General features: G+C 53.0%; 10 protein-coding genes across 10 annotated transcripts; 4 read left to right on the top strand and 6 right to left on the bottom strand.

Moving 5' to 3' along the window:
* Positions 1–295: 295 nt before the first annotated feature.
* On the bottom strand, positions 296–2,432 carry A1O1_05789 (protein-tyrosine phosphatase; the record flags this gene model as incomplete). The annotated part of the gene is made up of 3 exons (XM_007726673.1): positions 296–1,842; positions 1,900–2,040; positions 2,396–2,432. 3 exons carry the CDS (start codon positions 2,430–2,432, stop codon positions 296–298), a joined length of 1,725 nt encoding a protein of 574 aa, XP_007724863.1.
* A 978-nt stretch (positions 2,433–3,410) lies between these two features.
* Positions 3,411–3,932, bottom strand: A1O1_05788 (uncharacterized protein; the record flags this gene model as incomplete). The annotated part of the gene is made up of 1 exon (XM_007726672.1): positions 3,411–3,932. The coding sequence occupies one exon, from the start codon at positions 3,930–3,932 to the stop codon at positions 3,411–3,413; it is 522 nt and encodes a 173-aa protein (XP_007724862.1).
* A 263-nt stretch (positions 3,933–4,195) lies between these two features.
* Positions 4,196–6,202, bottom strand: A1O1_05787 (uncharacterized protein; the record flags this gene model as incomplete). Its single annotated transcript, XM_007726671.1, has 2 exons — positions 4,196–5,894; positions 5,967–6,202. The coding sequence occupies 2 exons, from the start codon at positions 6,200–6,202 to the stop codon at positions 4,196–4,198; spliced, it is 1,935 nt and encodes a 644-aa protein (XP_007724861.1).
* Positions 6,203–7,272: 1,070 nt separating this feature from the next.
* A1O1_05786 (uncharacterized protein) lies at positions 7,273–8,719 on the bottom strand (the record flags this gene model as incomplete). Its single annotated transcript, XM_007726670.1, has 3 exons — positions 7,273–7,869; positions 7,926–8,429; positions 8,486–8,719. The coding sequence occupies 3 exons, from the start codon at positions 8,717–8,719 to the stop codon at positions 7,273–7,275; spliced, it is 1,335 nt and encodes a 444-aa protein (XP_007724860.1).
* A 1,847-nt stretch (positions 8,720–10,566) lies between these two features.
* A1O1_05785 (GABA(A) receptor-associated protein (autophagy-like protein 8)) lies at positions 10,567–10,982 on the bottom strand (the record flags this gene model as incomplete). The annotated part of the gene is made up of 2 exons (XM_007726669.1): positions 10,567–10,827; positions 10,893–10,982. The coding sequence occupies 2 exons, from the start codon at positions 10,980–10,982 to the stop codon at positions 10,567–10,569; spliced, it is 351 nt and encodes a 116-aa protein (XP_007724859.1).
* Positions 10,983–11,996: 1,014 nt separating this feature from the next.
* On the top strand, positions 11,997–13,343 carry A1O1_05784 (coproporphyrinogen III oxidase; the record flags this gene model as incomplete). The annotated part of the gene is made up of 1 exon (XM_007726668.1): positions 11,997–13,343. The coding sequence occupies one exon, from the start codon at positions 11,997–11,999 to the stop codon at positions 13,341–13,343; it is 1,347 nt and encodes a 448-aa protein (XP_007724858.1).
* A 1,637-nt stretch (positions 13,344–14,980) lies between these two features.
* A1O1_05783 (uncharacterized protein) lies at positions 14,981–17,051 on the top strand (the record flags this gene model as incomplete). The annotated part of the gene is made up of 4 exons (XM_007726667.1): positions 14,981–15,061; positions 15,108–15,177; positions 15,220–15,349; positions 15,398–17,051. 4 exons carry the CDS (start codon positions 14,981–14,983, stop codon positions 17,049–17,051), a joined length of 1,935 nt encoding a protein of 644 aa, XP_007724857.1.
* Positions 17,052–17,542: 491 nt separating this feature from the next.
* On the bottom strand, positions 17,543–19,078 carry A1O1_05782 (uncharacterized protein; the record flags this gene model as incomplete). Its single annotated transcript, XM_007726666.1, has 1 exon — positions 17,543–19,078. One exon carries the CDS (start codon positions 19,076–19,078, stop codon positions 17,543–17,545), a length of 1,536 nt encoding a protein of 511 aa, XP_007724856.1.
* A 1,845-nt stretch (positions 19,079–20,923) lies between these two features.
* A1O1_05781 (uncharacterized protein) lies at positions 20,924–21,382 on the top strand (the record flags this gene model as incomplete). The annotated part of the gene is made up of 1 exon (XM_007726665.1): positions 20,924–21,382. The coding sequence occupies one exon, from the start codon at positions 20,924–20,926 to the stop codon at positions 21,380–21,382; it is 459 nt and encodes a 152-aa protein (XP_007724855.1).
* Positions 21,383–22,164: 782 nt separating this feature from the next.
* Positions 22,165–23,474, top strand: A1O1_05780 (uncharacterized protein; the record flags this gene model as incomplete). Its single annotated transcript, XM_007726664.1, has 2 exons — positions 22,165–23,371; positions 23,413–23,474. 2 exons carry the CDS (start codon positions 22,165–22,167, stop codon positions 23,472–23,474), a joined length of 1,269 nt encoding a protein of 422 aa, XP_007724854.1.
* Between the last annotated feature and the right edge of the window lie 79 nt (positions 23,475–23,553).

The following is a 23,553-nucleotide window of genomic DNA, read 5'->3' as shown; positions in this document are numbered from 1 at the left end:
AAACAACCAGGCGGTCAGGCTGGCGGTAGTTTCTCCTTCTGCCCAGCTTTTAGACGAAGATGCAGTGCTGTGCCAGTGGTGGACCATCGCTACTGGCCACGCTGCACCACTCACTGAACCGCATTATTAGACGCGTCTCTGGCCACTGCGCTGGCCGAAATGCTGTTTACGTCATCAGTGGCTGGCACTGCAGTGGGTAACGCGGAGTTGGTGACATTGTTCTTCGATATTCAGTCAGACCGTATACGTTACATTCTTATATGCAAAGAAGCTGCTCCTTCTACTCCTATACTTTCTAGTCTAGAGTAGAACTCCTAATATTCGGTGTCTTGTCTTGAGTTGGAGTCGTCGTGTCCGCGCGGTGCTTGGACGATATCTCGTCATATGAGACTTCATCTTCACCGCCTGGGCCACAGACCTTGACACCCTCATCCTCGGATTCCTCTGCTTTCCGTATCTCGGTGTTCTTGCGTAGAGGAGCCATGTCCTCTTCGACGGGACTGGATGCACGACTCATATCGGTACTGCCAGGATCCGATTTTCGCAGACCCAGTCGCCTGCCCAAGGACTCTGCCCCTTGGTCGATCATTGCTCCTACAGTGAGGGCGGCGCCTCCTGAATGATCGACCTCAACCCCTTTAGTGAGATGCGCACCCTCAACCTCTTCTCCGCGCCAATCCGCGGGTTGGCTTTCCGGGACAGGCTCACCTTCTCTGGGTTCTGTAACCAGCCGGTGGAGTGGCGTAGCATCACCTTCCTTGGCTGCATACTTCCAGACCACTTTTACCCGGTCCAGGGCCTTGGTGCCTTTCCTAGAGCTACCTTTGATGCCATCCATGGCATCCCAATCAATCGCAAAGACCCCGGAATCATGACCTTCGTGGCCTCCCTCGAAGTAAGCATTGAACCATACGTGCGCAATAGAGGTAACCACAGTAAACCCGGCATAGCCAGCCTTGTTGCGCCGCTCAAAGTCTAGGTTGATATCGCTCGTGGGGAGGATTACCGGCGATAAGGGTTTGAGGATAACTGATTGTGTAGACCCGGAAGATGGGTGATTGAGATTGAAGGTGGAGGATTGAGGAGTCGCTTGCACCGGACTGCTCAGAATTTCATCGTCTTCCTTGGAGCTAAGCGTGCGCTCAGGGAGGCCATTTGAAGTGAGAGGGGAGTTGTTGCCATCTTCCACCACCGTCTTCTCTTGCCGGCTGAAGGTGTGAAAGTGCTGTATGCGGCGGCCATTCTCGATATATCCCTCCAACGACACCTTGACTCCGTCGCGTAGACCATAAACATGGACTTCGACTATTTCGACAGGTCGTTCCACGTATGTCTTGCCCATCTCGTTCGCCCAGCGATCAACATATCCGACCCAACGCAGCTGACTGGGTATGCTCACACCCGGTCCAAATCCTGCTCGCATGCGCCGGGCGGTGAAGCGTTCGAGGGCGTCTTCTGTTTTCCAGCCTTCCTCGCTGATCAAGTATGAGCATACGACAGTCCCACTTCTGCCCTTGCCAGCCTTGCAGTGTATGACGGCCACTCTTTTCTTCTTCTGCTCGCAGTCATCGCCCGTGTCTTCATCAAGCCGTTGAATCCAATTCCGCATAGCAGCCATGATATTGGGTATGATGGCAAACGGTGGTGGATGGTGGTCAGGCCAGGGGAAGTGGTGGACTCTGTTGTATACCTCGGAGTCAGGGTAGCCAGTGCCTTCGGCCCGGAATTCAAAGATCGCCCAGTCCTGTCCATGTTTCTTGTCCAGGAAGCCAACGAGCTGATCCAGAGGGTTTCGATAAGCTTTCTTCGGCCAGACTGAACTTGGCCCCGAAGTGACAACAACTGGGAACATTAGCACGGTGGCTACATGTAGGAACCCTAGTTGGAGACCCAACTCACTGTAGTCTGTCACATAGCATAAGTCCAGGTTAGACTCTTGATGTTTGATGCGTGGACTTGCCACAATCTGCCGGAGGAGCGAAGCCTGTACAGAGTTAGTAGAGTAGAGCGGCAGGTCTTGAGTGTACGCACCATCCTCATCTATGATTGATCCTGTATTAGCATGACATGTTGGATGCGATGAGCAGGCTCTTGAGCCTTGAAACGATTGCTGTAAGGAAGAAAGGGTATTACGAATCTCGGTAATCGGATCATCTGAAGTAACTACTCTGTACTAGGTAGCAAGATCAATACATCAGATCTTTGGGTCGCACGACATGGTAACAAGTTCCGGCCCAACAATTGCAGACGCAATCGCAGCCGTTCAAGTTTCTTTGATCGACAACTTGAACGCGTTCCACATCAATAAATCTGACGTCACGGAGACGAGATATTGGAGACCCCTTTTGGGGCAAGCAGTTGAGCCATGTTTACCTTCAGCTACGAGTAGACATACCACTGCTGGCTCTGGCGAATCTGTCTCCTCTGGTCATGGTCATTACACAGCTGCGATCCACTATAGTTGGATACCGCTGTTCATGATGAATCCGCGAGCACCCGTACGACCGTTCTGGAGGAGCCTTGCATGTTCCAGGAGCCTCGTGCTGTGAGTCCTTATTGCTGCTTACTCCAGCACGTCTCACATGGAACAGAATATACAAGTAGGACAACCTTACACCTCAAACTGACCATCACCCACTTGCTGGTTCTTGTATGTAGTTCTCCTCGCCATCCCAACCCAACCCACCTGTTTTTCCCCTTCTTGTCTTCTTTGTCATCGTTCCACACCACGGGCGACTACCTGTTTTCAGCTCTCAACCGACCCCGCACACGCATCAGGATCTTTCCAACCCGATTCTCGCCCCATTCACTTTCTCGGCCTTCGGCGCTGCGAGCATCGAAGCCGATGCCCCAGGTCTTGTCTTCGGGACTGTAATGACACAGCCCAAAATGGGTAGGTTAGAGAGATGGTTCCTCCACCACAGACGAGCGAGGGGGTTTCCCGATGTCGAAGATGATTCCCAAATGCAAGCAACGAACAGCCGCACATATATCAACAACGACCAGCTTTTTTGACAAGAATGGGCAGATGGAATCAAACCGGTAGCCACTTGAATCGTCAACCGCAGAGCAATAGTCCATCACCAATTTCGACACTTGCGCCTTAGCGAAACCCAAGCGCACGAGGTGAAGGCCATATAGAACCCAGCAAGAGAGTAACGAACGCTCAGTAGGAGATATGCGGGCCTCGACGGCCAGTACAAGCACCGACAATGTGCTGTAGGAACAGAGTGTAGTGTCCATCGACAATCAACCACCCCTTGTTGCAGTATGTATGAATGTGCAAATGTATGTATATAGTACTTCTGTTATATACAGAACATGGGAGGTTGTAGCCTGTAGGCACCAGCGAGAGCATTGCCAACAATGCCACGCACAATCCAATACGGAAGCATTTGAAAGGCACTCACTCACCTAGCTTCAACAAGCATTTTGTCCCCAGTGTTCAACAGCAGGGTCCCCAGATCTTCGCACTGGGTGAATTTTGCCCAATTGGCTTCTTCGACCGCCCGTTCGGCATGCTTTTTCCATTTCTCGCCGTCGAAATTCCGCACCTCCCTGCCGAGTTGTTTGGCTTCGCTTGGGTGCGGATGCTTGAGGATCTGCGCAGCTGACTCGTGGTCCGACATGACGATTGCCTTCTGGTACATCATGTAATGCTCCGCCGTCGGAAACAAGACGTAATCAGACGATTCCTCGTTGGCAATTGTGCTGTGCAGGCGAGGCGCGTGGAATGGAGAAGGATACCACTGAGTCAAGCAGCAGTGGGGATCGGATGACTCGGCGCCGAGGAAGAACACATGCGTTGCGGTGACTTTGGGGGACAGCGAGTTGGCTTGGAACATCGCCGGGCTGAGACCATAAGGGTTCGAGGGATGGCTCGACGGCAGGAGTGCAGGGTCGGCGGCTGGTCCGCGAGGCCTCACTGACATGGCTGGGTAGGGCAGTAGCTCTGTTGGCCGAAGCACGCGTGAACACCGTGATTCTTTCTGTTTGCCCGCCACAGCTTCAGAAGACTACAGCGGCGCTGGGTATTCCGGCAACGTGATGGGAGGCAACAGCGCACGCCAGGACGGTGGTCGCGTGTTTATGCGGACATTGACATCCGGTTCCATCATCGAAAGACAAACCCCCGCATGTTGGTACTGGTCGACGATTAAGTAATCAAGTAATCTGACGGGTTGCTGACGTTGCTTCAGGCCGCTCTCTCGCTGTATTGGTTGGTGGGCGGAAACTGGAGTCGCTGTGCCACCGTTCGTAGACTGTGTTCTTGGAACGAACTGGAGTAGAGATATTGCGCCATATGGTTGTGCAGATCCTCGTAGGTAGTGTAGCCAAGATATCGACTCATGTTGACCGCCCGGACCGTGAACCATTCTTGCTCTGGGAGACCTTGCGCCGACCAGACGCCGATCAGAGCCCCCCACAAGCCCAGAGCAGCTTGAGTTTCCTCAAAGACTGGCAGGCGCCTTGTCGGATCCAAGGGTACACAGTCTTCCGTCCAGCCTATAGGAGGACACCATACGGCCAAAGCAGCTTTTTTGGCCTTTTGGAGACGTCTCGAATTGGCTTTGGCTGTCTGGAAGCCCACCAGGGTACAGGCATGCGTCATCAAAATCATCAGGCAGATCCTCAAACATTCAGTACCGGTGTCAATGTCCGACACGCCTTCGTGATTTTCGGGCGCCATGAAGACCAAGGCACGCAGGACCGCTCGGGCCTTTCTGCATAACCATTCCGCATCGAAGCAGACTGCCAGAGGAGACAGCCACACCACTTTGGCAATTTCGATACAGTCCACCAGATCGGAAACGACGGTGCCCATTCTCCCGGGGAACAGCCCGATTTTGAGGCCTTGAGCGAATTGCGTTCCCATGCGCAAATCCAGCGTCTCCGCAAGATCGGCAATGGTATCGGTCAGGCCCAGTGAAGCCTTGGGACCGCGCGACGCCATAGAAAGCGGTTGGGGGGAGCCAGTGTAGCGCATTCTGAGGGCCTCTCTGCGGAGCGTGGCCATCCGCTCGGGCAACATAGGACCGGGATCGAAGCTCCTCTTGATGACTGGGTGGGTGGCAGTAGTCAGAGCGAGTTGATTGTCTACGTGGGCAGCGGTCTCAGAAATCCAACGATCGAGGTGCTCTCTGTGATTGAGCAGATGGAATAGCTTCCCCACAATCTGAAGGTGTTTCCTTGCATCATCATAACGACCGTACTGCACTTCGTTGACCACCAGGAACAGAATGTCCAAAATGGTCTGTTTGTCGAGATCACCTGTCCGGGAAGCGCGGATCAGTTCCTTGCGGATATAATATGACGCAGTAGCTCGAAGTTCATCCGCGTCGTCGCCAAAGATGGAGACATCAAAGCAATACTTCAACCGAGCGACCATTCCGGCCATGACGGCGTAAAGGTGATGTTCCTTATAGACACTGCGGTCAAGCACCTCGCCAATGGGGAATCGAGAGATGGTCGAGCGCACATGTGCGGGTAAATGAGCCAGTTTGTAATTGTTACCCGAGTAGGGGTAGATCCGGAGGGTGTACTGCAGAATGCTGTGAATCTTGGTGGTGACTTGGATCGGAGTGATGCCAAAAGGATCCACGCAGTCGTAAGCGGTGAAGTTAGCCCTATAAACAGACGACAGCTGCAGGTCATCTCCATTCTCCAGTTGATCCTGGTCTCCGTCAGGCGAGTCGGAAGAAGCCTGGATGCCACTGACGCTACGTGATGCGGACGTTGCTGACGACGAGGGTGATGGTCGGATGTGGGAAGTTAGATTCGCAATGAACGGCGAGAACGGCGCAGCATTGTGGCCATCGACTGGGCCCGACGGAGCCGCGGGTGTATTGTCGATGTGGGAGCTTGATGCGGGAGATGATGACTCGGCGGCAAGGCTGCGGAAGGATGGTCAATCAGGCTGATGGGGGAGGCCGTGTCAGGCGAGGAGAATGCTAGGGACGACTTACTCTTCAAGGCTTTCTATTCGATGCCATCCGTCGCGGGCGATCCGACGAGCCGAGGATGAGTCGGAGAGAGCCGAGTTGAGCTTTCGGACGTCGACCTTGCGGCTTCGAAAGTGCTGTGCGTGGCGATTGATCTGTTTGGCAACGGCGCCATCGCTTTTGGAAAGAGACTTGGACTTTTGGGTCTTGTTTACGAAGAGATAGGCCGGGTTGGGGTTGGTGTTGTCACTATTCTTCATTCTTGACCACCAGAGCGGGACATGATTGAGCGGATCGATCAATAGCTTCAGAAGACAAGGGTAGTTGGGGTGTTGAACAAGTAACGACTGTGTTGCGCCTCCGAAGTGGCTATGGAAGATACTGTGGTAGCCTCGTATGTCAGGCGACGATCGGGATGAGACTTGTTGGGATAGTGGGATGATGGTCTGGAAGGACAAATCAGGCCGCGGTCGTCAGTTGGAGGGAGGATAGCGGGGATGAGAGGTCGAGGAGGGAATCGAGATCGAGGTTGAGGTTGATGAGAGCAGAGATGGCGATGGAAGAGTTTTTCCCTTTAGGAAGGTACTTTGTAATAAGCGATCGGATGGATGATTAGAAGGCGATGAAACTTCTACCGATGGTTGGCCACAAATGGTGCCTGGGCAATTCTGAGCCTCCCTACTAAAACATAGGTGTTCCTCAGGTGGTACATAGGACAGAGTATTGATTCAATTTATTTGATCTAAGGTAGGTCTTCTCGTTCGAGCAACGGACCACAGTACGTGCAGTGAGTGTACACAGGCTTGAATCCTGTCAGTTTGTCGTCCCACCCAGGCGTTCAACCACACGTTTGTCTACCTACATGGTACATACTATAGGTATGTATATATACATATATATAATTCATGATTTGAAAACCGTACCAGCCGGGTGATGCATGTTGATGACCGATGACCGATCTGCAAAGCGGGATCAGCCTGTTCATCGGGGCAGTGAGAGAATATTTCGAGGATTAGTACCAAGCCGTGCAACGTATGAGTAAGACACACAAAATCACCCTTCAAGGTACCTTATATATGGTCACCATCACATCAATTTATGCCCGTTCCGTTCGGTATGGAGTCACTACCTCCAAATGAGCGAGCGGTACTACGTACCAGTAGATGAGATATCGTCCATGATTTGTAGCTATAGGCCGCAAATCGGAATTACGTAGTCATTGACAGTAATCAAGATACGTACATGCGTACCAACATCCCTTTTCAACCTCTGCAAGCCTTTCCGTGATGGAGGTCACCAGTCATCCCTTCGGATAAGCCACCAGCTTGCATCAAGCAGTCGAGACATTCTCAAGATGTTCAGCCATCCCTCCCTCATTGTTCACCGTGCCTTTAGGCTCGTACACCCATTCCAGAACAGAGTGACACCTGGGGTCGTGGGTCGCCCGCAACTGGCCAGGCTTGAAGCTTTTGAACACCAGGTTGGGTTCGGCGGATTCAAAGAGCTGCTTGAACTCGCTCAACTCCCGCACCTTGCCTTTCATGAGGGAGAACATGACATTGTCCAGTCTGCGCGTGGCCAGCTCCGCGTAAATCGGTCCCGACCCCATGGGCGGCATTACATATTCAACACAGATCACACGGGCTCCAGGGCGCAGTGCTGGTCGCAGCGCTTGCACAATTCGACGAGCCCCCGCATCACACCAATTGTGGAAGACCATGCGGAAGAGATACACATCGGCCACCGTCGGCTGAGGTTCCAGAAACGAATGTGCCTGGAAACTGACCGACTCGTGCGGGAAGTTAGGGTCCTTGAGCGTAGCGGTGACGGCCGAGTTGACCACTTTCGGAAGATCCTGCACGACGCATCGGATACCAGGTTCTTTGCGCACAATCGCAGTAGCCACAGAGCCAAACGAGCCACCACACTATGCCACAATGGTTGGTCAATGGGTCAAAACAAGCCGTATGTGTGAGTACTTACATCAACCAACGTCTTCCCTTGGAGCGAGTGCCAGTCATAGCACCCCTGAATCGCCGCGTCACCTTGCTGCGCGGCTTGAGCGCGCATATGTGCTGCAAATCGGCGACCTTGGTCAGGATTGCTCTCCAGGTATTCATAAAGTGGCTGGTTGCGTGCCAGGCTGAAGCCGCACACGGCCTCCTTCTCGTCAGTCGGATCCTCAGTGCACACGTCACCCAGTCGGAACGATGCACTCGGTAGATGATCAAGCATCACTTCCATGCCGTTCGCCATCAAAGGGTCCAGTTGCCAGATGATCGAATTGTTGCTGTGTTTAACTTCTCCTGTCTCGGTTTCGGCAAGATAGTTGGAGCACACGGCGGCAATCCGAACAAGATGTTTGAGACGGTCCGCCGAAACGCCAACTTTCGCCGACAAATCGGCGTAAGAGATCGATCCCTCCAAAGGAACATATCTTGGAACTTGCAGGCTGCAAAGAGCCTGCACTACTCCCGCTTCGGCACTCTATGATGCGCTTCAGTAAAGAAACGACCGTCGATCCGCAAGACGAGCAGGCTTACCTTGTAATAGAGAGTCTGCATGGTATCCTTGGGCCCAAGGACAAGCTGCTCCAGTTCTCTCAAAGTCGTAATGAGTTGATTTCTCGCCTCCTCGCCCGTCTCATCAAGAGGGGGGATGGTGGTGCGCCGACCTTCGGGTGATGCGAGCCCGTGAAATTCGTTCGCATGCCATGACTTGGTCAGAATCTCCGTCTGTGCGCTGACCGCGCGAGCAAGAACCTCGATTTGACACATGGTTAAGGGATGAGTAGTCTCAAGAAGATTGAGATGGCTTCAGGGATAACCAACGAGGGGGTGGACTTGCAGAGGTTTATGTACGCCGGCGTTGGCCTTGCCCTGATCTGCGCTCGTCAACAACAGCCGGCACTCGTCGATCGTCGAGCTTCCTCATGGCGATAGATCCCTGACTGGGGTCGGGCGTCGGAGATGCACGAACTCACTCAGGTCCGTAGCAACTGTCGGGGATCATCCACTAGAAACAAACGACAATATCAGAATAGACCACGGCAATCCTGAGCATTCTGTGCATGCTGCACTCTGTTGAGGAGACGTTGGGAACTGTCTGGGGCAGTAGCAAGTCAAGAGGTCCAGAAGCTTGGCTACATGTAGATGAAAATAGTATGTGCAGGAGTATTGGCCAAACAGCACCGTGATGAATCATGGGACGGCACAACCCTGCATGTCTCGGTCGCCTTGACGACTTCTCGGTCGAGGCTTCGATGTCCGTAGATTGACTGTTGCGATATCGAGGTCAATCAAGCGCAATGATAAGCCGCAGTCCGTAGAATCTGCAGGATCAACAAGGATTTGCCGGCAGAATGATCTTCAACGGTTGATGGTCTTGACGTAGAGCCGTTGTACGAAGCCAGCCACATTTCGAGATCCTCTTCCCGGCTCACCTATGGTATCAATGATGTTCTTTGACGGTCTCTCGTGGCTGGGGTAGTATGCGAAGTGGAATTGGAATGTCGATTGTAGTGCTACGGTTCTGTAATGACAAGAGCAACTCGAGAGGACGGAGGTGAATCTTGCTCATTGAGATGCACGATAGACTTCGGCTAGGAAGGACAGGACATCCCTTGTGTTTGTGTGGAGGAACCATAGAGAGAACCGCAGGACCTGATCCATAAATGCATTGAGAGTGGCATCAAAACTTCCCAGGCGGGACAAGAGATGCTCGATGGGAAATGCGTCGCATTGTGGAACACGGATCTTAGCCCAATATGCCCAGGCGGACATTCATCAAGATGTAAACCTTCGATCCCTGCATTGCAACAAGATAAGTCACTGCGGTAGATGGTAGATGGTAAGGTTGAGGAGCAACAGGAATACAAAATGGCGGGGATGAGATAAGGTACCTGACGGTTGCACTGTGGTTGCATCTGCCACTACTGGACTGCAAGCCCCGTACTGCTGGCTGTTCATGCACGTGACCCGCACTGGGGGCCGGCCCCATCAGGCTGCCATCGAATGACGCAAACAACAACGAGCGCAGCACGGAACAGAACAGCCAAATGTATCAGGACATAGATGGGGTGTGCTACGTGAGAATTAGGACATAGCATGGCCGGGGCAATGGTCGTAGTTTGAAAACCTGTCCTAATGTTCTGCTACAGAGTCCAGCACATGTTGATGGTCAGGCCCAGAGGACACGAGTCGAACACGAGTCGAACACCAGCACCGAGTCCAGCTATCTTCTTGCAAGTTCAAGCAGGGCCACAGAAACGACAGCAGCAACATCTCTCAGCATCAGGAGAAAGGACATCGGCATTGTTCATTGAGGAAACATGAGTCCCGCCAGTATCCAGCGTTCGAGAGCTCCTCAGCTCGTCACTAATGTCTCACTTGCAATTCAACTCAAGTCTCTCCTTTCGTGTATGCTTCAGCTTCTGGGAAAGAAATGTGGACAGTCCAACGCCGGCATTAAGCAAAGATCATTGTCCCGATGGTCGAGTCAGTACATCGTGAGGTCCTTTGGCGGTATCAACGCGTATGCATGGTTCCGAAGACTCTCGCTCGCTCAGGATTCGCCAAAGGTGTTTTCACCGGAGTAACTGATAGTTTATTAGTCTGTGCAACGATCACAATAGAAGGCGGGGCTCCACATACGTGATGTATAGAAAACCGTCTTCATCCTTGTGCTCTTCGTAGATACTGCTCATGAGCGCGGCAGTAGGAGGCAGGACTTCATCGACGAAGATGAAGATGGCTTTCTCCGGGCTAAGCTTGATTCGCTTGCGAATAACATAGACGAATTGGCCGACGGTCAGGTCTGCAGGGACGAGGTACTTCTTCTTATCGATGGTGGCAATGTCGGATTTCTCGACCTTCTCACAGATGACCTAAAAGATAGTTAGCAAGGGGAATCGTCTCGCGTGCCATCAAGACAAGATATTGTGAGCCTTACAGGGATGCGGTCGGCGTACTTCTGGCGAATGCGTTCGGCTTCTGCCTTGCGCTTCTCGAAGGGATGTTCGTCCTTGAACTTGGAACGCATGATGGAGGATGTTATCAGAACTTTGTTGTAGGGTACTTTCTTGTCTGGGCCGAGATACAAGGACTCGAGAATAAGGCCAAAGGTGGATTGTGGTGAAGATGGAATGGATGAGCGAGGATGGCTGGTCGGTGTAGGAGATGAGGTTCCAGGCGGCGGCGGCGGCGGAGTCGTCAAGCGGTGGGCAGGCGCGGGCGCGGGCGCAGGTGCGGGCGCAACAACCCGCGGTCAGTCGTCAGTCGTACTAGTGCAGGTCACGGGTGAGTAATAGTAGTACGGAGGAGCAGATGGGACTCTGTCCCACAGTTCGTCTGAAACCGAGAGATTCCCAGCAACGATTCCCAGCGTCCGGAGCTTGCACCTCGCTGTACCTGAACTGCGCCGTACTCTCTCTAAGACCAGCGTGATAGGAAGGGACCACTACTATTGGCTGTCAGGTGGCACTGGCCAGCGTCAAGAGATTGGCTCTGATCAAGGCTGCTGATGAGTCCAATCATCAGGTAGCTGTTGACGACCATTGAACGTTGCCGTTATATAAAATGACTGTGGACAACGTCATTATGCTAAGAACGGCATGAGGCGCATTGATCACAAGCGAACTGGAATGTAAGCTCAAACTGACGCCTTTGTACCCGGGCTTTGTTGCGATCTAGCCTGGTGACACCGTCATGGCTGCCGCAGTCTTAATTCGCTCCTGCAAGGCTCTGAGCTACAGTGTCCATTGACAATGCTATGGCCAGAGAGGTAGAGTGGCAATGCGTTGCTACACGTGTTTGGTGGTGTGAGCGAGTGCCGTCACGTGTCGGTGGAGACATATCCCGCTCCGCGCAGGAGACGAGAACGCCCTCAAGATCCAGCCTTAACCCGGTGAAACTACCTAACTAATAGGTCGTGGCTTTTTATATATCCCAATGACTGCCATAATTTCTGCCCTACCCTCCTTTTTATGCCGAAAATGTATTGACATCGTCACCGACACTCGTTTCGTTGGGGATCAAGGGGAAGTCTCGGACAACCATGTCTTTCTCCAGACCATCATGGGGCTCTTTTCGAGCCATGCATGCGACGAGATTCGGAGCCGCAGTTCCTCGACGACAGTCTTCATTATGCCCTCGCTCCTATACAACTAGCTCTACTCGAACGTCCCCCTCTTTGGCCTCGTTTCCGCAGTCTCGTCGAACGATATGGCATCCGTATCTAGTCACGTCCCTCGGCGCTGTCTTGGTCGGCGTGTCTATCTATCTCGTGCAGCCCGGGCATGTTGCCGCGAATGATTCACCGCCTGTGCAACAAGTGTCGTTGGCCGAAGTCGATGAGGTCACCAAGAGAAGGACTAAAATCACACGCAAGTCGCCCATGCGCCTGCGAATGGAGGCTTTGATCCAGGAGCATCAGAACCGCATAGTATTTGCTTTGGAGAACATTGATGGTAGCAAGTTCAAACGTGACGAATGGGCGAGACCGCACGGTGGAGGCGGAACGTCCTGTGTACTTCAAGACGGGAACGTATTCGAAAAGGCCGGCGTCAACACCAGCATTGTCTATGGCGAGCTGCCTCGTCCTGCTATCGAAAAAATGCGCGCGGACCATAAATCTTTTGTCGACTCAGATGTGGAAACGTTGAATTTCTTTGCAGCAGGAATCTCTCTTGTTCTTCATCCGCATAATCCTATGGCACCCACCGTCCACCTGAACTATCGATACTTCGAAACCTCCGACCCTCGAGACCCCATCAATGCAACGGGCACATCGCAGCAAAACTGGTGGTTTGGAGGCGGCACAGACCTGACACCTTCCTATCTGTTCGAGGAAGATGCAGCACATTTCCACAAGACTATCAAGGCTGCTTGTGACAAGCATGACAAGGACTATTATCCAAGATTCAAAAAGTGGTGCGACGAGTATTTCAGAATACCCCATCGAAACGAATCACGAGGGATCGGCGGTATCTTCTTCGATGACTTGGACGCAACTGCTCAACCCACTTCGAAAAATCCACAAGAAGACATTTTCCAATTCGTGGTCAGCAGTCTCGAATCGTTCTTGCCCGCATATCTACCAATCATCAAGAGGCGCAAGGATATGCCGTACTTGCCTGAACAAAAGCTGTGGCAACAGATCCGACGAGGCAGATACGTCGAATTCAACCTCATCAATGACCGAGGCACTAGCTTCGGACTTCGCACCCCTGGCGCGCGAGTTGAAAGTATATTGATGAGTCTGCCACTGACCGCTCGGTGGGAATATATGCATCCCGTCTGCGGCACTGGCGTACAAGAGACCGCGGATGAAGAGTCAGATCAGAACTATGAGAAAGAAAAGGAGCTGATGGAAATCCTCAAACACCCCAAAGAATGGGCGTGAGTCATAGCTCCCGCATATGAGCATCAGGGGGATCGCCCTGAGCAAGCCTCTTTGCCGGAGGCACTAGCCCCAGCTTCTTAACGGTTGCCAGTCGGGGCGACTACATGGTGGACAGGCTCGGCGCGGTTGAGTTCCTCATGTCGACATGCTGTCTACTAGATGGCGAGGCTCAGATTCAACGCTTTTGTCCAGCGGTGTGTCTTTCGGCACTGACTATGTCCCAAGAGTATGATCAGTGTTCCCCTGTCTGGGACTGCCGTTACTGTCCATGGTCAGTGATTGTGCCGGAGCATCACAACAATCTGAATTCGCTCTGAAACCGTCTTGGCAGGTGGGAGATGAAGAAGCGGACTTTATGCTCGCCGGAAAAGATATAACCAGGTCAAGGAGATCTCATCCTGCCGACATGTGACATATAATTGTATAAAAGTACCCCCGGAATGATCGGCCTTGCTGTCGACTTCCTCACATTCCAGAACAACGAGGGACGCTCTGTCTTCTGTAATGCTTCCCAGATTGGACAGTCAGGCTGCTATCGATGCTGCGAGATCAGCTCCTTCTCGCACTCAGCCGCCAGGAACCGACGCTGACTATTGTCCAATGGGGTGTCTGTGGAGAAAAGTCCGCTATGGCATGACCACAGAATCTGTAGGACTACGAACTGATATCTTCCTTCCGCTGGCCTTCAGATGCCTCCTTCAGGCTCCCATACCGGGAGTGTGAGAAATCCTTCCGGACGCGAAGGATTACTCTTACATGCTGACCATGTCGTCACTCCGCAGGTACTTAGGTAATACACACCTACCTCAAGTTTCCGTTTCCGTTTCCGTTTCCCACGAGCTGTCGATCATGTAGACGGCCTCGCGTGAGACGGACCTGGGGCAGGCCTGTCATGATAACCTTGCTGGATCTTTGTCCATCTCTGATATCCCAGAGTCGTTCAGCTCCCAGGATGAGGACCTGGGGCCCTTATAGCTGACAATCAGCCAACATCTACGACCCGTAAGTGTGGCAGGCTGTTGAGTTCTCTTCCTACTATTATCTGACATCTGGCCAGCAGTCGCGGTGGCTTTGTCAACTTCTCCCCTGGGAAATGCAATGTCGCACTATATCCAGTCTTACGGACTTGCCTGGCCTCGTTCGTTTGCACCACCGACGTCTCCACGAAAACATGCCAGACATTCCAACTGCCAAGTACCCAAGTACATCGTTGACGCTCGTCACTCCTGCTAGAGACCTTACGACCGTGTTGTTGCAACCCTGGGGCTGGGTCAGGATGTTTACATCTTGTGCGATGTTTCTTCGTCGATTTGAAAGATGACATGGACAAGATTTCCGTGGTGAATGCTGGGAGGATGGCCGAGTTCACCCTCAACCGTTTATTTCCTCAAATACGAGAGTCTGCCTCAGCCGCATTCCTCGAGAGTGGTGATTGCTGCAGGCTTGGTGACCACTGACCACTGTCTATAAATGTCTCTTGCTGGATCGCCGGCCGGTCTGACTGTACCTAAGACAGCATTGGAGGCCAGATCTGACTCGGTGTTGATATAAGACGAGAGGTATTTTCCCAATGTTGCACAGACCGAATCTATCCGGTGCTCCCTCTATTGCTCCTTCCGGCTCGCTGAAATTCAGACATGAAACCAGTACTTCGTGCTGCCCTTCTGGGTACTGCACTAACCAGAGGCGTCCTTGGGAATCTGGACAAATGGATGGGAGTAAGTGTTACCGTCCGTCAAGACGAACTATGCACTGATTCTCTAGGGAGGCGACTGTCCGTGGTCCGATAAAACTGTCACTGGATCTCACCCGCAGAAAGATATGCCCGACACTGGTGGGTGATACGTCGCTGATATTGCAACGAGACTGACTGGAGCAGGCGCTACAAGATACTATAACTTCACTATTTCTCGGGCGACACTGGCGCCTGATGGGGTGCAAGTGCCTACGATAGTCGTCAATGGGCAGTATCCCGGTCCGTTGATCGAGGCGAATTGGGGCGACTGGTAAGAAGTCGGACAGAGCCTGTGGCTGCAATTTCTGAGAGATTTCAGGATCGAAGTCAACGTCTACAATGACATCTATGGTCCTGAAGATCTGACCACGATGCATTGGCATGGCTTGAATCAACCCGGCACACCGTACTTCGACGGCGTCAGCACAGTTTCACAATGCCCTATCGTCCCCGGCTCCAATTTTACCTACCGATTCCGTGCCGATGAATATGGTACCTCGTGGTATCACAGCCATTATTCGGCACAATACACTGCAGGTGTCCATGGGCCGATTGTCATTCATGGCCCCCATGAGAGTGATTATGATGTGGACTTGGGCCCAATCTTGGTGACCGATTGGTTTCACGATACTTACAACCATATCGTCGACCTCGTCTTGAGCCCAACCAGCGGTGGACCGCCCTTCCGGCCCTTCTCGGACTCAAATCTTGTCGGCGGTGTCGGCCAATATCCTTGTGCCAATGTGACCGACGGCAAGCCTTGCAGTGTGGTCCCATTTGCATCGTACGAGTTTCAACCAGGCAAGACACATCGGCTCCGGTTTGTCAACACCGGAGCATCTGCCTTTGAGACCATCTCCGTCGACGGCCATACAATGACTGTCATCGCCAATGACTTCGTGCCTGTCCAGCCATATCAAGCAGAATTCGTCACTATCGGCGTCGGCCAGCGTGTGGACGTGCTCGTCACGGCCAATGCTACCCCGGGATCCTACTGGCTCCGTGCTCACAACTCCCCCGGATGTGGTGAAACTAATGGTCCTGATGGTCGAGCCATCATCTACTATTCCGGCATCGATCCCACCGTTGCGCCCACCAGTACAGGAGCCGCCGTGCCCGCCAACTTGATGTGCGCCAACGACCCGCTCGGCAGCACCGTGCCTGCGTACGCCATCGCAGCCGCCCAGGCTGATACCACAATCACTCTAACTATCGGCATTGCGACCAACAGTACAGGGGCTTTTCACTGGACGATTGACGGCGTATCCTACATGGGCAATCTAGACGCTCCCATTCTGTTCGCCGGCCTGCAAGCACAAGCTGCCTCTCTCCCAGTAGAACGCCAGATCTACAATATGGGCACCAACGGCACTGTGCGGATCATTGTCATCAACAACAGCCCCGCGCCTCATCCCATGCACATCCATGGGCACGACTTCCAAGTTCTAGCGGAAGGCTTTGGCACGTGGGACGGCACCATTACCAACCCGTCGAACCCGCAGCGACGGGACGTCCGTATGCTATGGGCCGGCGCGAATCAGACCAACCCGACATATATGGTGCTGCAGTACGAGCAGGACAACCCGGGCGTGTGGCCTTTCCACTGCCATGTCGCATGGCACCTGAGCGCGGGACTGGGTATTATGCTGCTCGAGCGGCCGGACGAGCTGGCTCAGATCCAAATCCCTGACTCGGTCTCCAACACATGCACTTTGTTCCAACAGTGGCAGACGACCAATCCTACTGCAGACGTGGACGATGGACTCAAAAAACGACGTGTCGCCGCACAGCGTGTGGTCGAGTACATGAAGGCCGATCCCGATCGGGCCAGACATGTGGACAAGCACAAGAGGCGCGGCGTCCGGGGTTGGGGACATGCCATGGACCCTGGCTCGCAGGTGGTTCCCAGCAGGTTTGGCTCGAGTAAGGCCAAAAGGGCTCCCGTGGACTTGGGGATGAGAGATGACGTGTAGGTTGGTTGGGTTGTTTTGGATGGACCTTTTCTGTAAAGTACCTACTTTATGCTTTTCACTTCCTCGTGTGTATGTTAAGGATGACGGTTTGAGGAACATGTACGTTGTTTATTGGTCATGGAGCAAGTACAGGATTGGGCCAATGTGTGCAAGCAGTATTACCATCACTTCGGTATTGGCTTACGTATATATTAATTCTGATCTTTGGTTGCTCGACTGCTCGACTTGTGGCTTGCTTGCCATGGGACATCATACCGCTTTACCTAGCTTGTCCTTGGGCCCTTCATCATCGTAGACCTCTTTGCTGGAAGGCCGATAGAAGGAAACCAATGGTTGGGCAACTTCGTCAAACGGCGTAGGACATTCTGTAAGACGTTATTCCCTTCTCGACCGAGTATTCGAGCTGCGAGCTGATTGCCGACTATCATTCACCAAGATACGCTGAACCACAAAGCAGAGAATATCAGCCTCTTTCTCACGGCTCGACGATTCTACCTCTCACTGACCCCTCCACCTCCACCTCCTCTTTGCTGCCCATCTCCCCGAGCCTCAAAGTATCGACTCCTGAGAGCTTGACTAATCCCGCTCACTCTCCCGGCAACGCCACCGCCGCCAGGTATCGTCATGGTCGTGTTGCCCATCCCGCTGAGGAGGGCCTCTTCCAGTGCGCTCTGCGTCACACTCGCATCGTCTAAGTCAGAGAAGGACGAGCCCATACTAGGCGACGTGTCCGAGCCTGGACCTATATGGCCCCGTGGCGAAGACTGCATGAGCGCACGATGCGGAGGGGATAGGGGGTTCGGGTTAGGCGTTGTCAAACGACGCTCAGCCACGACCGATGGCGGCTGATCGGATGTTGCAGGCTTGGATTGTCTGAATGCTTGTACTTGTGATGATCCCTGTGTCTGTGCTTGTGTGACTGCAGAAGGTAAAGATGTTGATGGTGGCAGGCCCCGAGATTGAGGTCGGTGAGTTTGCACAGGAGTTGGTGGCTCGATTGTTGGAGAATCAACGCGTTCAGATGCCATACGCCACATGGCTGTTGATTGTGACGTAGTGGCTGGTTGGATATTGGGTGCGCCTCGCAAGGTTGCGCTTGGGTCTTGATGCGAAAACGACGATGGACGGCCTTTGGTTTCTGATAGAGGCGTGGCGAAGGGAAGGAAGGAAGGTGCATCGTCGTCGTTGTCATCCTCATCATCCGAGGCTTGTGTTCGCGGAGCATTCAAATGGCTGGTGTTTGCAGGACTGCCACGCTGGGGCTGTAGGTCTTTGCGGAGAGACAGGGCTCGCCGGTGGACGGATGAGGGATTTGGCCGGCGGGCAGTGATGCGCGATTGGGTCATCTCATCCTCGGAATCCGAGGATTGGGGCTGCACCGTCCTCGTTTGGCCTGGCGATCTTGAGAGTTGATGCTGAATACTTCCCCGTCTGGACTGTGATACATATGCTGGAGCATCGGGGTCCTTGAATGACTGTCGAGATATGGGCCTGGACGTGCCCGGCATAGCTCTGGTCTGGGAGGCAACGGCAGCACCAGCACCGGAGGGGTTGCGGAACGGGAGCGATGATCTGCTCTTAGCAGGTGTCCCTGGAGTACTGTCTCCTCCGGCTCCGGTCGCTGGACTTCCAAGGGCCTGGGTAGATAGACGGGAGGGCACACGTGATCCGCCGCTGCCGGCTCGTTTCATCGTCTGTCCACCGACCATGCTTGCTGTCGTCGATCCAGGCGCCGGTGAGGGTGTGGCAGATTGTCTGTTACCTACACGACGCATCTGAGCTCGCACCTGGGACAGCTGTCTCTCGTAGAGCCATGCCGCTTGCTGCAAGAGGAAAGGCTGAGTGACCTCGAATCTTTCCGACAGTGACCTCCAGTCGATCTCGTTGCCCTTGGCTTGTCGAGATAAGATGTCCCATAGAGCGCGCTCTTTCGCAGCGGACCATGCTACAGGAGGAGGATCGATGAACTCGCCTCGGTTGAAGGGGAGACGGATGAAGACGGTAAAGTGGTTCTCGACTTCGGCCATGATGATGTTTCGTGGACGCAAGAGGCCGAAAGTTGAGTGGAAGAGGCTTCGGAAAGTATACTTTGTTTACTTGGGACACACCATGAGGACAATACAGCTAGCCATGATGACACAGTATAGAGAATCACGATGAGAGGAAGAGATGAAGATGGTATGAGGGAGGCTCCAACAACTATGGCGGTTGAGATGTGGCAGAGACTTGGAGACCATGGCGCCACAGGCATGTGCCAATTGTCACATAATACGCCACAACACTCTCAGCCTCGTCAGCCTCGTCAGCCACGTCAGGCTGGCATGGCACGGGGCTGCTCACGGTTTAGACCTGAAATGTTAGACGACCCGATCATCAACTGGGACTTCTTATTTAGTATGCCCCTTTCTACTTATGCTACATATTGGGGGTCTATGAGCATTCCTCTGTTCCTGCTCATTGCAAGATGAATTCATTACGGCCATATACATGCATCGAGCATCTCTCAAATCTGTCCTTGTAGTTTCCACCCGCCTCAGATACCCCGGACAATATCAATATGCGGTAGAAACCCCAAAGGCGATCCTGAAATGCAACACCTGAGAGCAGTGGAACGGAACAGACTCAGGTAAAGATTTGTTCCCTGATTATAACCATTCCACAGACGGCTTCGCAAGCCATCCAGCCTGGATTTGAATCCCCTGTAGCCGTATTGATACCACAATGAACAGTCCCAGGATGCACATGAATGATCATGGCTGCCAGACACTTCATAGGTCCTTCTCCTGCGCCATCTGATTCAAGATACCGCTCATCGTCATGGCGACAGCAGTTCTGGCGCAACGTCTTTATCATTGTCGTCGTCGGCTGCGTTTGCTCTAACCTCGTCGGCATAGTGTGAATTCAGCACGCATCCAGATGACTTGGGCGCTGTTCTTGTGCAGTCCATCCTCTAATCCCGTTCTTCCCTTTCTCTCTGTGCCTGTTCTTCCCAATATCACATCGTATTGTTTGCTTCCTTGCTGCTAGATCATTCATTTGACAGCACAAAGATAGTTGCTGGTAAGCTCACCGTGGACGGGAATCATGGCCCTGTCAAAGACCGTTGAAAACAGAGACTCTCACTGAACTCGGTTGGGTACATGTGCTCACAGGCCCTGTGTCCTGCCTGACCCTTTGCTAACACGTGAGCATCAGGACAGAAGCTCAACACAGGAGTCCCAACACCGGTCCTTCCATCCTCTCCAGCACTGCCACCCTCGTCTACCTCTCTCACCACATCTATCACACGTTAGCAGTTGCATAAAACAAAGCTGTACGGTTCCGTTCCGAGACACGCTCATACGTCTTACAGCCCTTTGAGAAACCCGCCCAGCATACCGTTGACCAACTCCTCCTGCGCAATCAACTTCGTTGATCCAAATTAAACCACAGGACAGCCACTACCGACCATACACCATACGCCACATTCGTGTCAGTGTCAGTGTATCATCACGTCCACTTGCTCTCCTCCCTGTCCTTCCTTGCGTGAGAGAGCCGAGTAAACAGGCCAAACAAACCAAATTCCTTTACTCAGAGTCAATCCAACACATACTCGAGAAATCCTGTCCAAGGAGCATTGCGAGGAGCTGTTCTTGTTTCATCGATCCAGCGCAGCTTCTTTCGAGAGCAGAGTCACGACAGCAGCGCATCTTGCGAAACCTCGAGCCGACACCTACCATCCGAAGCTAGACTCCCTACCCTTTTGCCATCCGTTTGAAGCATCCCCTGTGCAATTCAAAAAGTCGAGCCGCGGCCGAACTTCCTCCAAGAACACTTCCTAAGGACACCTTCGAGCGCTTTATTCACTGTCAGACAAACAAGAGACCGGCAAAATGTGCTTCAAGTTCCAATGCGTGTCCTGCAAATTGGCCATGTACAATTACTGTCAAAAATACATCGACTCGGACCAAACCTGGTGCAATGTCTCCACCGAGACGCCCTGGGGGAGCCAGAAGCTGTGCTGCCCTACGTGCGTGACAATCAAAGGGGCCATCCAGTCGTTGAGGGCGCTCGTCTTCCGCGAGCCATACCTCCTCACCGAGGGCATGGCTGGGGCGCCCAAGAAAGAGGCGTGGGAGGTCGGGCCGGGGGACAAGGAGGAGGAAGAGGACAGCGACGGCGGTGACCCGGATGGGTTTACCAAGGAGGAGAGGACGCGTGTTCGGGCGGAGGCTGAGGCCGCAGTTCTGAAGCGCTGGGGGCTCCTGCGGGCCGACCAGATTGCTGAGCAGGAGAGAGACGGAGAGGGGGACGGAGTGGAGGAGGCGCTTGTTGAAATTTCTGAGGAGTAGTAAGCGGCTCTGAGCTGTCTGTAGAGGCTCTGATAGACCTCGTGTACGAATTCTTCAGATAGTTGCTAGAGCATGTTTAGCGCCCGAGCGGCGACTTTACCAGACTGCCATGGCTTCATGAACTAACAGGCGTGCGGGCACCGGTTTCAAAGCGTAGTCTTCCATTCAGGGCGTTGATAATGCTGGTGGACTGCGTTTATTCGACACAACTGGCTAATTTGGACTTGAGGGCGGTTTCCAACTCGTACTCACTAGCAGCAACAGTTAGGGTCAGAGTACACACCGTTGACATTGTGACCTTGTTCGATTCAGAGGTCCTCACCTGGGGGCGCCCACCATGCAGAAGGTTTAACGGTCCTCTGGAGTCTCAAGGGTCAGCCAGCCAGAGTGAGCCACTTGTCCCAGTACCATGGTTCGACTCCAAGGTGTTGCTTTGTCAAAGGATGGTTCCTCAGAAACAAAAGACGCTCTTGTCGGCTTTGAAAACACCACCAGTAGTTCTCTTTCTTCATCATTGTCAATCAATCTGTGGTAGGATCACTTTACTCTGGAGCCTCGTCTGAGATATGGGAAGCTGTTTCTAAAGTCATCGTCAGCAGCAGCATAGAAGCAAAACCTCGTTCGCCAGGTCAGACCCCTACTTCCAGACACCAGTGACTGCTTCAGCACGCCATTTCAGCATGGTTCTGCAAGCACCACTTCCAAACTTGCCTTTCGACTCAGGAATATCGGGGGCCATGTTTCCGTGGACGGCCAGCATACACGTGGATGACCGCTTCAGCATGCCGACCAGCAGCATCAGGTTCAGACCCAAAGCAACAGCCAGCCAGAAGACATCAAAGCATAGCATTTTCAGCTGGTTCCCACAAAAGAGAAGCAGCACATTCCAACAGGCTGAACAACCGGTCCATATTGAGCCCAGTGTGTTGCAGCCATACAGCAGCAACATCGAATCGCAGGTCGACAAGGCTTGGAGCTCAATCTTTGTATCATGTCGGTGTGAACCATGCTGGCCTCCAAAGCAGCCCGCACCCCGGCTCTGCACCCACGGTACATATAACAAATTCTGGCCGAGCCTATGGAAATTTGCCGACGTCTATGGCTCCGACGGCCCAAAGATCTTCTGGGAAATGATTCTGCAAGACATTCAGCAATATATGATCGTTGTCAACGACCCTGGAGCACGATACAGTGAAAGTAGAAAGGAAACACTCTCACAACTTCTTGGACGAGCCGAAAGACAATTGCATGGAACCACCGCCACGTGGGGATGGTTGGGCCAGCCTCGGGCATCTTGCTCAACAAACCAAACCTCGACGCACGTCATAGTGCCAGCACCACCAGGTAGAGGAATAGAGGGCGAACGAGCGATTTGGATGCGAGCATATCACTCTGCCGACGAAGAGCATAGCAGCAAATTGGAGCGAATACAGAACACCAGGATAGTCAACATCAACGGCCGGAAACTGCAACTGCGCAAGCACCATTTCGACGAATCATATCTGGGAAGAAAAGATGGACACGGTTCTGCGAGGTTCGCGAGGAGATCGACGACAGGTAGCAAAACAGCGTCTTCCGCGCGGAAGCCAAGCCCTCTTTCGCAATTCATCACCGCGCAGATGGTTCAGTATCCGACATTCACTCAGCAACCGGCGCGCTGGACCCTGGCAACCCTCGGCAATATCACAGCATTTGCCTCTCTTTCGGCGTTCGTGGTGACAGTAACGAAGAAATATGGATGGGAAGGGATGACACGTAACCACGCGTTATCAATCCTCAAACAACTCCAGCCCAGAAAGGACTTGCTTGTGCGTCTGAACATGGAGGAACCCAGGTATTCCAAAACCGACAGTACGGAAAAGAGAAGGAGACGTGCGAGGAGCACAGTCGAAAGGAGAGTTCAATGTATCGAAGCGGTGTTGGGGAAGATGGCGGATGAATATGATATAGCGCGCGGGGCATTCGCGTGCGGCATCAGTATTGGAGTTGGTAGGTCGACCTGGGGAAGCTCAACAGGATCATTATTCCAGGCCAGCAGGACGTCAAAGTCGTCCAGGAGCTGGTGTCGAGACTGATGGATGGGAGAAGCTAGACTGCGATGGATATTGAGGAATGATGAAGGAAAGGTCTGGATTTATGCGGAGGTATGGAGGGATCATGCTTGATTGGAT

The sequence above is a fragment of the Capronia coronata genome (genome assembly GCF_000585585.1).
Source record: "Capronia coronata CBS 617.96 chromosome Unknown acBCG-supercont1.5, whole genome shotgun sequence".
Lineage (NCBI taxonomy): Eukaryota > Fungi > Ascomycota > Eurotiomycetes > Chaetothyriales > Herpotrichiellaceae > Capronia > Capronia coronata.
This window is presented reverse-complemented; position numbering and strand designations above follow the sequence as displayed.